At 44.5% G+C, this 17146-nt stretch overlaps 1 protein-coding gene across 4 annotated transcripts in view; it reads left to right on the top strand.

Annotated features, from left to right (window-relative positions):
• LOC147725928 (long-chain-fatty-acid--CoA ligase ACSBG2-like) overlaps positions 1–17146 on the top strand; it is a 437166-nt gene that overhangs the window by 171875 nt on the left and 248145 nt on the right. For all 4 annotated transcript variants that reach the window (XM_086960053.1, XM_086960055.1, XM_086960052.1 and 1 more), the window contains one exon: positions 8680–8760. In XM_086960053.1, coding sequence (XP_086816179.1) covers positions 8680–8760 — 81 coding nt within the window. The remainder of the gene's footprint in view (positions 1–8679; positions 8761–17146) is intronic.

The following is a 17146-nucleotide window of genomic DNA, read 5'->3' as shown; positions in this document are numbered from 1 at the left end:
TAGCGCCTCAGTTTAAATATAGTATTAGCCAAGAAGGCCAGATATTTATGACCACCACACTTACAAACTACAAAATACACTCACCATCTCAATCCACCAAACAATTGTCTTGACACACATAATTACCCTAACAAACACAAGTGTAGACCACCAAATAAATAACATCACACACACAGTTAAATCATGAGGGAAGCTTGCACAGCTAAATCTGTGTATGGTTACCTGAACGTTTTCACCCATTTATGTGTGTGCTCTGCTGCAGGTAGTGCCATTATTGAGATCTGTAAACTCTTAGATAGTGCACAACAGCTCCGGAGTCTCTTCACTAGACTCTGAACTGTCCCATGATGGTGCCATGAGTGGCCAAAATAGCATTTTGTTGACGTTCAGTTTGTATGAAAAGTCGCACATACACTTCAAAAGTTTCAAAAACAAAGTGTTGCTTTAACAACATGAACCCTTTTTTTCCTTCTGTGTTTGAGTTATTTATTTTTATGCTCCTTTCGTATCGCTTCCATCCCTAATTCTCTCTTCCTCTTTGTTTTAATCTTTCTTTTTCTTCCATAATTCCACTTCTCCCTTCCAGTCTTATTTCTGCCCTGCTTTCACTTACCTTCCTTTCCATTATTTACACATGTTTTTACAATGATATGCAAGTGTTTGTTATTTTCACACCTTTTGCAAACTTGCACTTATTGAAACAAAGTATTGTGCGTCCAGTCCCACGGTTTGTGAATAGCACACTGATTTGAAATGCTCTGCTTGTGCACTGACTCTTAGAGCCAGAGCCGGCCACTGGCTCAGCTCTTCATGTCATTTTGTTGCCTCACTCACACTCCATTTGTGCCAAAGAGCTGTACAAGTTTGAGGATCTCTCTCCACATCTGCAGGAGAGGGGCGACTGATTAATCTAGAAGGATTTCAAACAAATAAATACAGTAGCTTACATGACCTCATATACAACACCAAGATAACCATCAGCACACAACATATTGCATTCCACTTCATATCACATAATTACACTCCACATAAATCCACTCCATGCCACATAACACTCCACATAAATACACTCCACACCATGGCACATTATTACAATGTACACATTTTCACTCAGTGCCACACAGCTTCACACAATTACATTCCACCACAGAAAATTCCACTCCACAACATACAATTAAACTACACACCACATACATCCAATCCACACCACAGAATTCTACATCATGCCACATAATTCAGCACTGCACCACATTATTCAACACAATACCTGCCTCTCCACAAGACACAATACCACTAAATATAAGTCCACTACACTTAATACCACATAATTATTATCCACATAATTCCACTGCGCAGACACACACTCATCCAGAATGTCGTATATTGGTTCACTTTAGGTCTTTAAAAGACAGCAAATATTCAACTGCACATTATTCTACCCAACACAATTAAATACCACACAATTCAACAACACACAAGTGCACACTACATAATTCCACTACACAAACCATTTCAAAATCTCAAATTACTGTGTCACACAGTTGAATTCGATTTCATGCCACATAATGACAATCCATCAAATTCAATTCCACAAATTTCAACTCTGCTCCATGCCACATAATTCCACTCCATGAAACATAATTTCATTACACTGCATACAACACAATTCAACTTCAGATAATAGCACTATACATATTAACACTACATAATTACACTTCACACTAAATTATTACACTTCACGCCACATATTTAGACTCCACATATATCCACTCAGCTTCAAAACACATATTTTACACTCAATAAACTTTAACTCCGCAGCGTGCCCCATATTTACACTCCCCATATTTTTACACCATGCAACACAATTCTACACAGTGGCACACCACACAATTCAAAATCACATATTTCCACACCACACAGCATAATAACTCTCCACTCCATACCACATAATTCTATTCCACATAAATATACTCCATGCCACGTAACACCACATAAATACACACCATGGCAAGTACTTCCACACTATGGGGTCCATTAGGATATCGGGCGGATTGCCTCCGCCAGGGTGGCGGTGGCCACTGCCACCCTGGCGGAGACAATCCGCCCGACAACCTCTCTCGTTTTCCCCTCCGCCAGATTAGGAAGGCAGAGGGGACAGCGGCAGACGGAAAGACCGTCCGCCACTTTACCGCTGCTGTCGCCTTGCGACCGCGGCGGTAATAGATTAATATGGTGGCAGTGTCCAATGGACACCGCCAGCCATATTACGATCGCAAAATGTGTGGGCCTTTCCGTGGCGGCAATGCCACCACGGAAAGGCATGCAAAGATTGCTGTGGGGCCCCCTGCAGGGCCCCCAGGTTGGCGCCACTGTCGGGAGGGGGCACATGGGGGGTCCCTATGGTACCCACCCACATGTACATATGCTAAGCGGCAGGCACCGCGCGGTGCCTGCCGCTTTGCATGTGTGAATGCGTGAACTTATGTTTTACATTGTGGTGGGCGGTACAGAGAGCACCGCCCGCCACAATGTAAAACATATAGGATGTGCCCGCAACTGTGGCGGGCACATCCTAATACCCACAATGGGACCCCCGCCCTTATGGCGGGCGGTCCCGATCTCCGTTAGGGTGGCGGGCGGACAAAGTCCACCCGCCATCCAAATGGACCACTATGTATTTTCACTCGGTGTTGCACAATTTCACACAGCATGATTCAAATTCTCACAATTCCACTGCAGAAAATTCCACTCTACATCACAGTTCCTCTACACACCACATACACTCAATACACTGCACACAATTCCACATCATGCCACATAATTGAGCACCACACCACATATTTCCACACAATGCATGCCACTCCACAACACACAATACCACTACACATAAGTCCACCACACTTACTACCACCTAATTACTATCCAGAAATTACCATTGCACACACTCATCCAGCATTGCTTATATCGATTCACTTGAGGTCTTTCAGCACAGTTTCTTTACAATAACTTTTCAAATAATCCAAAGCGCAAACCAATCTCTCCTCCTCTTCTTTCAGTGGCTTCTTTGTACACAAACACATTATCTTTATGCATCTATAACCTTCTCTCCCGTTTATTCTCTCTTTCTCACATGGTCTTTCTACTATTCTATCTAGAGTTCATTCAGCACTTCATATATAGGTATGGGCGAATTTTGCGGATCTCGCGTTCGCGGATTTTGCGGATTTGCGAACTCGCAATCCGCAAAATCCACGAATTCTCACGAATTTGCGGATTTTTTTTATGTTCGCACAGGTTTCTGCAAGTTCGCGAGGGTTTTGTACAATTTCGCAAATTGCGAAATTGTACAAAACGCGTGCGAACTTACAGCAACCCGTGCGAACACAATAATATGAAGAGAAAGAAGCTCCTGGTCACAGCAACAGCACGGGGATTGCGCTCATGAAAGTCAAGGTTGCAAAGGCCTCTACCCAGCATCACAGCTGATTTTCCACAGTAGATTTGGGAAGAGGCACACCTGTCCCGCCTCGAAGACGCTCATGATTGTTTTTGGGCTAATGAATGAGTCACTGATTTTGAGCATCAACTAGTTCGAGCGACCATGTGCGTGTTACTATGCAATCGCCCCGAAGGGCGCAGGGGTCCCTTGAGTGAGCTGTCCATCATAGTGGGTGAATGGCGTGAAGACGGTGCAAACCGCGAGTGTGTGGGCTGGGCCAATCGGGCAGGGCTACCATGTGAGTTCACACATGCTTTTAGTGTGTATAAAAGGTCAGAGAAAGATCAGTTCAGCAGATGAAGAGAAATAAGCTCCTGGTCACAGAAACAGCACGGGTATTGCGCTCGTGAAAGTCACGGATGCAAAAGCCTTTATCCAGCATCACAGCTGATTTTCCACGGTAGATTGTGAAGAAGTCACAGGAAGGGCATGGTAAATATTTTAGGATGGCACCGGCAAGCTGCCAGCGCCATCCTAAAATAGTTACTAAATTAGCTTCAACAGGAAGCTCTAATAGATAAAATCGAGCACCTGCTTTATTTTATCTATTAGAGCTTCCTGTTGAAGCTAACTTAGTAACTATTTTAGGATGGCGCTGGCAGCTTGCCGGCGCCATCCTAAAATAGTTACAACAGGCCTTCAACTTTTGCCCCCGAAAAATCCGCCGCTTGCGGATTTGCGAATTCTCGGTAAATTCGCGGGAGTTCGCGGATCGCGAATTTACCGAAAATTCGCAAAATCTGCGAGCGGAACGGATTTTCCGCTCATACTTATTCATATACAAACTACCTATCCCTCTCATTCTTACTTTTTAAGGGCCCGATTCACAGAATGAATTTAAGACTAAATCCTAAACTTACTACTATTTGGTATTCACCGAATGCACTTACTACTTTCGGGATTCACAGAGTGAACTTACTACTTTCTGGATTCACAGAATGAACTTAATACTTTCGGTATTCACAGAATAGATTTAAGACTACTATCTTTACGTCCGCACTCGGGCCGGAAATTCTGGCCCGGAGGCGGAGCTTCTGGCTTGGGGGTGGAGTTTGCAACAATGAACCCTGGGGGACTCTGCAGATCAGAATCTTGTGTTCCAATATGCAGGAAGGTAGTCTGACTCTCGGTGTTCTCTGAGGAAGGAGCGATTCCAGGTGAGAGCTGTTCCTTGGGTGCCTTTGTCATGCAGTATTGTGAAAAGGGTACGGAGAGAGATATCAGAGAGATCAAGTAGGAAGAGGCCTAGGGTTTTGCCACAGTCTACTATTGTGTGGATGTCATCAGTGACTGTGATGAGTGCTGTTTCTGTGCTGTGGTTGCTATGTAAACCTGATTGGATGTGGTCATGTAGGTTGCGGAGTTCGAGGTGGTTGGTGGGTTGTTTGTTGATGGCTTTTAGATATTTACTGAATGCTTCAATCATCACCAACAGGGGAATATTAGAATGTTCATGAGTTGTCAGCCACTGTGGAATGTCAGAGATAGCATACTGAGTAGGAAAAAATGATGCCAGTACAGGATTTTAGAGGTAGAGTCACCTCATCATAGTCTCATAATACTCTAATGGGATGATCCACATACACTATATACTATCTAGTTTTACTATAAGTCAGTGGAGTGTTAACACTGTCAAGGTGGGATCAAACAACAGAATTGAACATTATTCTAAATACTCATCCTTTTGTAGTTCAAAGGCATCTGTGGCTGGGGAGCTTTTTTATCCGTAACAAGAGTATGGAAGCTACACTTTGGGATGAGATGAAATTGTACTGCTGTATCTTTTCCCAACCTTAGGCCTTCAAAAGCCTCTGAATTGTTGCTGAAATGCAGAAAAATGGCAAGATATGGAAATGCTGAAAATAAACAGGGCTCCTAGAGTTATTGTTCATATATGTTCCTGTACCACGATCAAATATAAAGGGAAATATAAAGCCAGGTGAAAGCAGTGCATGCAATTGGTGCTGCGCTTTGCTTTATATTGATTCCCTTCTCCTTAACAACTCCCACCAGATCAAATTATGACCATTATTATAAAGCACCTCAAATGTCAACCGTGGTGATATAACCTCTCACCATTACTCTTTCACTTTCATATTGACATCACACCACTCACAATCATCGCCAACTCATAAGAGAAAGGTTTTTCCATAGCTGCAGATAATAGACAACCCTCCTTCAGGCTAGGCTATGAAACACACTCCTTAATATATCGCAACATCACATCCATGCCAACAGGTGTATGGAGATCAATTGGTTATGCTTAACAATAAAAATCACTTCTTCCGAAGAGGGTCAACACCTCTCTATTCCCGCTATCCTTAACTACCAAACTGGTTTCCCTATCAAGGCCTATGGCTAAAGGTCACAACTATGGAGTACTCTTGGATAGGGATCTTTTATTCATCCCCATAAAAAGCCACCATTTACCATTTATTATCTTCTAACAAAGAACATATGTTAAAAATCAGCACTAAATACAAGAAATGTCTAAAAATATCTGACAACTTCTGTGTTTTGCATTTTACTTTTTTTAGTTAATGCCACCTCCTTTTCCAAAGTGTTGGTGAGACTCCTGATACTAACAACATTAACCCATAGCTTGGACCTCTAGGCCATAACTTTACAACTTTCTATTCTTACCTCAGCAGGTCGCCTCAATATCATATTAATCCTTTTCTGTCTATTACAGACTGCCAGAGTTTTGCTCACCAGAATGCTACAGCAAAAATCCTTAAATGTTGGTGAACATAACGTGAAGGACTTATTAAAGTACCAGAGAGGAAGAATTATATCTCAGGAAGTCCAATAACAGGCACACTCCTGAATGTCATGATGTTTTACAACATATAATTAGTAAAAAATAATGGAAGGTTTTTAGTTCAACATAAATAATTTCAAAGAACTGCTTATTGGATTTAGATCTTGATGAATAACATATTGAGGCCCTTATGTTATTGGAAGGTAAGGTTGTCATGAACAGTAGCACTAGCATATACAGACAAAGTGTTTTTGTCTTTTACTGTACAGTTTTTTAGTGATTGGCTGTGCCCACGAGTGAGGTGATTATATTATGAAAATTATGTAGGGGGGGATAATGTCATAATTTATAAACCTTTCAACCGAAGTGACTAAAAGGTTAAATATATTTAGCCATTATGTTTTATATGTATTTTATCTACTAGTTTGTAACTTCACTTTCAGGTGCTCTTGCTGAACTACAGTAGGCACATATTAGAGCTGTATACCTCTTTTAATTACATGGAATGTATGCACTATTTAGGCAGGACATTCCTTAGCCTTGAAGATGATCTCTGGCATGCAGAGGCTTAGAAATCTGTCGAAACATGTCAGCAGTTATAGGTGATTATGTGATGCATTGTCTCTAACCATAGAACAACACACATTTCTTTTTAAATGAATACAGGGCACCTGCAAATAAAAGGAAATCTTTTGATTTACACTTAGGCATTTCTATCCCTATGCACCTTTATCCCTTCATATTCCCTGTAAGGAGATATTTAGGAACTCCCTCTATGGCTGAGTCCATCAAAGTGGCATTGTACTACTCCGGTGTGGGGGCCCATCAAAGATGAAGGCCATGATAAGTAGCGATTGAGGTGACCTTGTTTGATCCTTCCAGGGATTGTCTTCTTTGACTTGCATGTGTGTTTCACTACTGATTATTCTTCACTCAATCACCTCTTGTGATTTATATGTGAACTTAGGAGGTCCTCTTTATCTCTGATTGTAACTGGATAGTAGGAACCTTACCACTAACACTTGATTAATATCCATGCATCCTGAAATTTATCTTCAGTCAAATGATCTGTTATAAAACTTCTCTTGCTTCTCTGATACCCCTATAACCTAAGGAAGATGGCAGCGCCTGTCATTAGAGAAGGGCCTTCATTGTAGAATCTTAGATAATGTGTGTGATAATTAGGATAGGTATGCCACTGCATAACCACAAGTTCAGGGGCATATTTGTCTTTACTGCAATCCATTTGTATCCAGCAAGGGAAATTTAGGTTTCTTTGCATATTTGAAAATGATATCCAGTCACTAGAAGTTTGGTTCTTTTTAATTCTCAAAGATACATTTAGTGGATATCCTGCAAAAAATGCAGCCTGTGACCTGTATGTTACAAATAGATCCCAAGATTGAATATTAGGGTTGTTATACTGCAAGACGTCAAGGGGCAGATTTATAAACATTTTGTGTTGGTGCTATGCCACTATTTTGGCACAGCCATTAGGTAAAATGTTAGTAGAGATTTACAAAGCCACGCAAGGGCTGATTTGCAGTGCCTTGCATGGCTTTAAAAAAAAAGTGGCACCTGGCAGAGCATATTTTGCCTTGCTTTACCTTACTTCGGTGGAGGTCCATGGCTAAAGCATGGGCATTGCAAGCATCCACCCATGGATCTTGATGCAACCCCAGATCTACTAAGGTAAATACACCTGGGGTCACCTAAAAGTGGTGTGCCTCACAAATCCAGGCATAACAAGGAGAAAGATCTTAATTTCTCCTTGTCACTTCCTTTTTCTATGTGTGATGCCTTCCGCGTCACACAGAGAAAAAGGAAAATGTCTTTAGGGATTGTATTTGGGCAGGAAGGTAAACCTTCCTACAAAACACAATCCTGTATATAATGCAGACACTCTTGCAGAAATGCTCAAGGGTGCCTCCACTGGCAAAAGGCAGCACAAAGTGCAACAGCACAAGGAGGGAGCAGAATTAAACAATTTCTGCTCTGTACATTTCATACAATGTAGTAGGCAACTTTGCTTGCTGCCATGTATTCTTTGAAATCTTAGTAAAACTGCCCTCAAGTGTCCAAATTATGGTACAAGAGCATGAGAAAACAAGAGGAATGTGTGACAGCATGGTTGTGGTATACTATCCATTCTATGTACTCCCACCACACTTCCTTCTCTTGAAGTCCAAGTTTCAGAAAGGAGTAAGACAGATTGGACTCTCTATGTAAATATGTATTCACATGAGGAAATGAGGCACAGTGAGAAGATCATCAATGCATCAAAATTCATATAATGAAAAATACACAAGACAAGCATTAAATTGTTCATTTTTATAGAAGGAATTGTACATTTCCTAATACCTTTGTTAAAGGAAGGAATATATTTAATTTTTTCATCTTTCTTATGATTTTTCTTTAGATCCAGGACCGGCTGCCTCATCTCAAGGCCATCGTACAATATTGTGGTGAACTTCAGATAAGGAGACCTAACCTGTACACGGTAAGCAACATCACATATATATATAATCCTTGGCATTGCATACTTCATTTTCCTTGGCTGGAGCTTCTGTAGTATGTTTGCAGTATTTAGGAGATCATTGGCGAGATAGAAGGGGGTGGGAGTTTGGGTGTTGGGGTTGCCTTTGAGGTGTTGTTGAGGAAATAAAAACACAACAGTCCTCTTAGAATATTCTATTATTTTCAGTGACTTTAGGATGCATCCACATATCCTCCTCCATGTACCTCCCTTAAAGTGCAAGTCTTAGCTGTAGTTTCATCTGGGGGAGCTGTAGGCATCCTTATAATTCCTCCAGCTTTTGACGGTCCCTTATAGTTCTTCCTTTTTTGGCACACCTGTCGCTTAATCTAGCTACACTACACTAAATCTGTATGCAGTGAACCAATTACTTAACATGTATCTTGATCCCAAAAGTCCTCCCGTTCAATATTGCTTCATCTTCTAGCTGAGGTCAAAACTCACCTGAAAAGTCTTGTTTCCAGAAAAGTCTACTATATATTTATTGGCCAATAATTTTAGTTTGTCATCTGCTTGCACCACACGGGTCAAATATATAAGCTCATTCTCGTGATAATGATCCATATAACTGAGGCCAAGACTTCCTATAATGTGCTCCTCTAACTCTATACTCAATCTGGAAATATCTAATGGTCTCAACCTTGACTGGACCACCGGTTCATGCTCAAGCACCTTGGTCTCTCTACTTTCAGGGAGTCCTCAAACAATCGAGGTATCACTCCAAAATCCAAGAATCCACTAGCACCTTGATCAATGGGGTGGGAAATGCTAGCATCCCACCTTTTTTTAAAGGCCTTTGAAAATTGGTCAGAGCTCCAAATTGGCACTTGTAAATTCTTTGCCGCAGGTGTAATAACAGTGGCAGGCATTCCAGCAGCATACTCAAATCTGAAGGTATCGGAGCCACGGCTTCTGGGGCAGTCAAAGCAGGAACAGTCAGTATCTGGGTCGTTACAACAGGGGTAGTCACTCCAAGGTCTTGGTACAACTGGGACAGTTAAATAGTAGGTCACAACAATACGTTTTGGGGCTGGAACAGTGCTAAATGGGGTTGTAGGGCAGCTCCTCGTGTCTATTACATGTTGGTCATCGGGAGCAGTAGCACCATTGCTTTCTACCAGCAGTACCGCCATCTCCAACTGGCTGGACTATGTTATAAGGTGGTGCTCAAGAGTGCAGCAATTTCTTCAGGAATTGGTCACTAGAGTCACTGCCTGTGTCAGTCTTATCCTGCGCCTCCTCCTCTTTTTCTCCCTGGGCTCGGTTCTTCTTAGATTTTTCATTCATCAAGGATAGATATGATAAGCTTGATATAACATCAACTGCTAAATATTAAGCATATATGCATTCACAAAATAATATCATAAACAATGCAAAAACACACAATATTAACAGAGCCCCTCAAGCTTGATATAGACAGATTGTGACTCACAAACCTATTTATACCCATTCCTCAACCACCGGGACCACCTTCAAAACCAGCAAATCTTCCAAATGGGTCATGATTTTCAAAGGCATGAACTGGACTTAACCAGGCTCTACATCATTTCCATTGCATTTTACCTTCCTGCACTTCAGTGACAAGCCATCCTCTAACACCGCTTGATGGAGCGGAGTTTCTGGAATGTCTCCCTCTTCAAACAGAATTCCCCATCAGTCGTATGTTCTTTTGATTTCGACGTGAAGTGTAAGAAAGAAGCTAACATCAGCAATACATTGCAAATCCGGCAAACCAATGTGGGTCCACAAAAGCAACACAGAGGATAGTTTCCAAACCTTAAGGGTTTTGATAAATATGTGGTTCAGGTTAAAAGTTAATTAGAAGAACATATGTATGGAGAGCATATCTGTTAAAATGAGCATGCAGTCTGAATTTATGTATTATAAGAAAAAAATATCATCACACACAGCAAGCAAAATATCACCCAAGCTAGTGCCATAAAGAAAACTTCCCCCATTCTAAATACGGTATCAGCAGGGGCAAGGGGAAATCCTATGATGAAGGTGTCAGCATCGGATGAACCAAGTTTGAGGTTCAAGAGGAAAGTATGATTGCTCAAGCATGTAGCTCAACACTCTGGCCATGGGAAATCAGTCGAATCAAGAAGAAGACTTCTCTCAGTGAAAATAGGACAGGGTCTGCTCAACTGTCCCAAGGATTACACAATTAAAGCTGAAAGATGATTAAAGAAGGCTTCCTCATATTAGTTTCCACTAATCGAAAACATCTGAACGAACCTAGAGCCTAACTTACCAACATTTTGTGTCATGGTTGAGCCTCTTTTGTGGCAAAATATTAGTAGATATTTAAAAAGCTACACAAGGGGTGATTTCTGCTACCTTCTGTGCCTTTGTAAAAAAATGTAATGAAATGCAGCAACTTGCCCTTTATTACGTTCTTTTTTATTCTGGGTGGAATTCCATGGGTGGAACATGGCTGTTCCTATGCGTCCACCCATGGATTTCACACAATCCCAGATTTACAAAGGTTTTTACACCTGAGATATGGAAAAACACTACGCTTCCCAGAGGAAGGTGTAACGAGGAGAAAAATCTTTTTGTCTCCTTGTTATTTCCTTTTTCTATGTGTTCTTCAATCTGCAGCACATATAGGGCCATATTCTCATGGAGATATCACCGAGTTATCGGCACCTTTACGCAGCCAAATGTGTGATAAACTTACCACCCCATTCACAAGCTGGTGGAAACAGCCCATATCACCAGTTTTCCGGCGATAGCAGCCACAAAAATCATCGCCAAGGACGACCCCGGCAAACATCGCTAATGAGATGCAGAGTAGGCATTCCCGAGCAAAAAGCTGCAACAACACCACACCACAACATTCTCAATGACCAGACAGAGAGGCAATAAGATCCCTAAACATTTAATAAGGCGCGTTAGTACCAGGAAACTAATATCTGCTCTGACCTGGTGCAAAGTCGATCTACAACCTGCACCACAAAAGAGATCCCATCCCAGAGCCACATCTGAAGAACAACAGATGCCATGTAGCCACAAAACATTCATCCCGGAGCCCCAAGAGGGCAACAACACCCACCACCATCACCCCCAGGACCCCACCTCCCCCTGGCCACCAGGGCTCAACTCCAGGAACCCCCACCCAACCCCGGACAAAGATATGTCACATCAACCACACAGATCATATACCAAATAACTTGCATGATGTCGCACAATCACATCTGGGGACATGCATGTGTCATCACACAAATGAGCATCACGCATTCACCTTTCAAGCAACAAATGATAATTTAATAAAATAAACACAGAACAGAAATGAAGACACATAGTGGCTCCCCTCAAGACAATCCATAGGTCACAGCCTGCAGGACAAAAATCATGATCAGAAAGTGTGTCCCGCACACAACAAAGGACAGAGAGAGAGAGTGAAGGCGAGAGAGAGTGACGGAGAGAGAGCGAGTGACAGATGGACAGAAAGGGTTAGGGAGAGACAGAGAGGGTGAGCGAGAGACAGACAGACAGAAAGGGGGAGAGGGATATAGAGACAGACAGAGTGGGTGAGCGAGAGAAAGACAGACAGATAGGGCGAGCGAGCGATAGACAGGCGGACAGAGAGGGTGAGCGAGAGAAAGACAGACAGAGAGGGTGAGCGAGTGAAAGACGGACAGAGAGGGTGAGCGAGAGATAGACGGACAGAGAGGGTGAGCAAGAGACAGACGGACAGTGAGGGTGAGCGAGAGATAGACAGACAGAGAGGGTGAGCGAGTGAAAGACGGACATAGAGGGTGAGCGAGAGACAGACAGACACAGAGGGGGAGGGAGATAGAGATAATAAAAGAGGGAAAGGGATAGAGGGTGCTGACACTGGGCACACAGGCCACACTGCTCACCTGCTGCCACTGGTGTGTCTCCAACCAGTGCCGCTATGAAGTGCAGTTCACCAAGTCCCACATCTGAAACAGAGTCCAGATACCTGAACGGCAAAGGACTTACAATTGCACACAACATCATCGCCTGCCTGCCCCTGCGCACCCAGGCAGCTGCACCCCAACCCCTCTTCATCGCCCAGCAGTGACTGCCCGCCCCTGCGCACCCAGGCATCACTGCTCACATTCCTCCACCAGCATGTAGAAAAGAGGGCCCACAACGTCCTGCTGCAAGCCCCAAGTCCAGGGCCTGCAGACATGTCACCCTCCAAATCATGCAGCTCTGCTCCGCGGGCACCCTGGTCTCACATTTGGTGCTGGATCTTGATTTCTCCATGGAAGAGGACACACCAGTGCTCCGGTCACCATCGCAGGCTGCACGCCTACTCATCCTCAGAGGTGCCACTAACTCTGTGATCCAGGAGGCGACACCACGTGGCGGTAGGTCGCACTGCCCCCTGGCTCAGGCCTACACTGTGGTCCAGCAGGGCACACAAAACCTGAGCCGTCCGGACCACCAGGATGGGGCATCATCTCAGGCTGCATGCCCGCTCAGCACTTAAGGTGCCCCTACCTCAGTGCACCCCAAGTCACTGTCCTGTGGCGGTGTGCCTGTGCCAGCTGCAGTGCAACCAGTGCCACCAAGTCTGTGCCTCACTAGCTATGGACCCCCTATGATTGGGTATCGTGGTGCGGACACCATCATCTCACCTCTGGGCCTGCAGAATGTGATGTTGCAGGCCCCTGGGCCCCCATGCCTACATGCACACCACACAGATACACCCCAAGAGAGTAAAGAAATGGCATTGTGCACGTGCGCCTGGACCTTTTTATTGTGAGGGTCACATGTCCTGTGATGCGTGTGCTGGATGGGTGTGGTGTGGGTATAAACCAGCCATGAGGGAGTGGCCGTGGCATGCTGACAACTAGACCTGTGAGCAGCAGATCACTACAGGGGAGTCCTGGCACATGTGGTGTTGTTGCCCCTCCTGGAACGTAAGCATGGTGGGCTGGCCTGGCGTATGCCAGTCCAGAGTTAAATGATCACCCTGGGGCTCTGTGCATGGTTCTGTACGGGGCTGGACAAGAAAGTAACAAATGCATGTGTTCCTGTTGTTGCATCAGCGCAACCCGGATGACAATCGGCAATGTGTCACCTTGTGACCCAAGTCTAATGACATGAGCCACGTGGACATACGAGGAATTCACTGACCCTAGATGCATCCATACTTCCACATTTGAAAAACCATAGACACAACACAACTGTGTGATTCGGAATGTTTTATGCCCATTCAGTGGAGTTTTGCATCTGGAGCAGTACAGGGCCATTCAAAGCCCACTTTCAAAGGTTGGGCCATGGAGGACCAGCCAGAGTCCTTAAGGGAATGAGAAGTTCAAAGGAAGAGGAAGAGTTCAGTCCGCAGTCCGATTGATGTCTCATTAGCGAGCAAACAGAATATGGTAGTCCATGTCGAGCTCCAAGGTGAGTGTCACAGAGTGTATGGGGGGACAGTGGAAGGTGATGATGCATGTGGCAGCACCAAGCTGAAACAGGCCATATTGTGGAGGTGAAGGCTACAGTTTCCTCCGTACCAATAAGCAGGATTGATCCAGATCTTCATCCTCTGCTGTTGTGTGGGTAGTGCTGGCCTTTCCCCAGCACTGTGTGGCAGTGACACCCCAGGGGCTGGAGGTTGAATGTCTGCCGTACTGTGTGGCACTGACATTTCAGGGTGCACAAATTTGGATGTGGTGGCAGCAGCAGCATGCATCTGCACCAGGCCTTGTGGCAGCAATGCCCTGAGGATGGTTTTGAGGTCATTGTGGAACCCAGCTACCTCTAGCTGGTATGCAGCCGTGGCAGCCACTCTCTCCGCATTGGCCCTCTCCATTATCTCTATGAGCCTCCGCATGAGTCCCAACTCCCGGAAGTGCTCGCAGGAGCCACCCTGACTAGACAGTCGTTCTTGTCTCACAGTCAGTACTCTGGCGATGTCAGCCATTGTTAACTGGAGGGCATGGAGCGGACTGTGGGTGTCCGTTAGGGACTGTGAGCGGTCCCTGATGGAACTTAGACACCCACGTATGGAATCTAGTCTGTCTGTCATGCGGTCAAAGCCTACCTGCACCTGTTCAGCCAGCTGCTCCTGGCATCCCAACACACGGCATTGGAAGACCATGTGTTCTTCGTGGGGGTCCTGGGTGGCAGCTGTGGTGGTGGATGCTGTCTGCTATGTGGTCTGTGCAGGGGATGGGGTGTCCTTGTTGCAGCCGGGCTGCCCTGCTCCTGGAGATGGACTGACGAGGCTGTCAATGAACTCTTGGAGGGCATCATATTCGAAGCTGTGGTGGTCCTCTTCGTCATCAGAGAAGAGAGGGTCGGGCTGCTCTGCAGGAGGTGTTGATTGTCCCTCTGCAATGTGAAGGGGAGATGCAGTTAAACAATGTGTTTACATGTGAGTTGTCACATTGTACATGTTTACATGCAGACTGAATGACTGTGTACATCGTGGCTGTTTGTGAGGAGCTGCATATTTGATGGGGACAGTGGACATTTTGACAACAGACTTGTGTGTTTATGTATGTGTCCATTGTCGCCTCACATTTCCTTGCAATGGCACTTGCGCTTGGCCGTTGTGTCTACACCCAGTCACCACCAGTTGTGTCCTGTGTTCTGTTGTGGATGTGTTGCGGTTTGTGCCACATTGTTGTCAGTGTTGCTGTGCTCTGCATGTTATGTTTCTGTGCTTCCTTTCAGGGTTGTGGCCCCTGCTGCTCTGTTTTGCTGCACCTTATCCCTTTCCTGCGATGTGCCTTTGCCTTCTGTGCTTATATAGTGCTGAGATGCGTCATACTTGGGTACATTGGTCTCTTGGTAGGTGTTGGGAGTCTGGGTCATGGTTTGTCCGCAGATGTGCTCTGCTCAATTGTGCATGTGTGCCATTGTGCCCATCTCCCCCATCTCCCTAGTCCCTGGTCATTACTCACCCTGTTGCTGTTGTGTCCGGTCATGTTGAGCAGTGTCAGGTCCCCGACTCTGTACCATCTCCAAAATGATGACGGTGCACATCATTTCCTCCATGTGGTCCAGCTCGTGGCGTAGGACTCCCACCTCCAGTCTGCATTGCTGCCTTTCGGTTGTTGGCAAGTTTCAGCTTGGTTTTGCTCTTGACGTTATTCCAGTGCCTCTTGACCTCTTCCATTGTCCTCTTCAGCACTCCGACTGCATTCACCTTTGTCCACGATGGACTGCTATAGTCAATTTTTTGTTGCCAATGACACAGTGGAGGTGACGCACAGTTGTTGATGGTGTTCAACCACCTCCGTTATCAGGATCCTATTTTCCTGTGGACTGAAGCGCTTCTTCCTACTTTTCTTCTCCTTGGCCTTCTCTGACCCCTTGGTCCCAGGCAGGTCCTCCGGGGGGCTTGTGGGGTTCTGGTTGTCCTCCATCCTTGCTCCTGCAATGTCCATTGTGCTTAGCTGTTGTTTGGAATTTGTTTGTCAGGTTTTTTTTCTACTTTTATGGTGGTTTTTCCCGCCTGGCGCGTGTGACTTGTATGCCTGTAGCTGTTTTTCACTGATTTTAGTATCACTATTGGCCTCATCGCAGCTTTTCTTGCATTCGCTTTGCATTTTTGTGGCGTGGCGTTGATTTTAACCCAGTTGATGCGTTATCCGGGGACTATCGCATGGTCCCGCCGTGTTGAGAATGCTTGCTTAACACGGCATCATTTTCCCACAATAGACTGCGATGTTGGAAATTGTGTTAAGTAACTTTTGCAATGGGTATCACACGTTCTTGAGAATATGCCCCATAGAAAGAGGAACATGCCTTTTGAGATTGTTATCACTTTGTGCACAAAAACAATTCTTTTTGTAACGCAGGCAACCATGCACCGAGGTGTAAAAGTGCCCATGTTGGCACTATACTGCCTCAAATGAGTCAGCAATATGGGAGAGCAGAAAGGTGCGATATCTTGGAAAATATGGTTCCTCTCTCCCATTCACGCAACAAAGCAGAAGAAGTTGATTTGCTTCACTGTATTGCATAAAAGGCTATTAAATCTGGATCTTGGTGTTCTCTAGGAGCAGGTAGGCTCCCTAGTTTCACAGTTCTCAATCATTGAAGTAACCATCAGGACAACTCTGGATGTAGACTTGCTACTAAGGGAGGGTTTCTCCCACTGTCTCAGCTTCCATATCTGAGGCCAAATTCTCATTAAAAATTCAGTTGCCTACTAACTTAATTCAATTATCAATAAACCTATTCTAACTTAACAGGACACACGATAAAACACATGCAGAGGATATAATGTGTATATAAAGGGATGGAACACTAAATTATGCTGGTTCACAGCATTGCCATTGTAGATGTAATATGGGCAACTTTCTTGCATCAAGATACAAATTGGAAAACTGACTAAATGTTGTGAGATGGACTT

This window comes from Lissotriton vulgaris, chromosome 3_1, assembly GCF_964263255.1.
Source record: "Lissotriton vulgaris chromosome 3_1, aLisVul1.2, whole genome shotgun sequence".
NCBI classification, from domain to species: domain Eukaryota; kingdom Metazoa; phylum Chordata; class Amphibia; order Caudata; family Salamandridae; genus Lissotriton; species Lissotriton vulgaris.
This window is presented reverse-complemented; position numbering and strand designations above follow the sequence as displayed.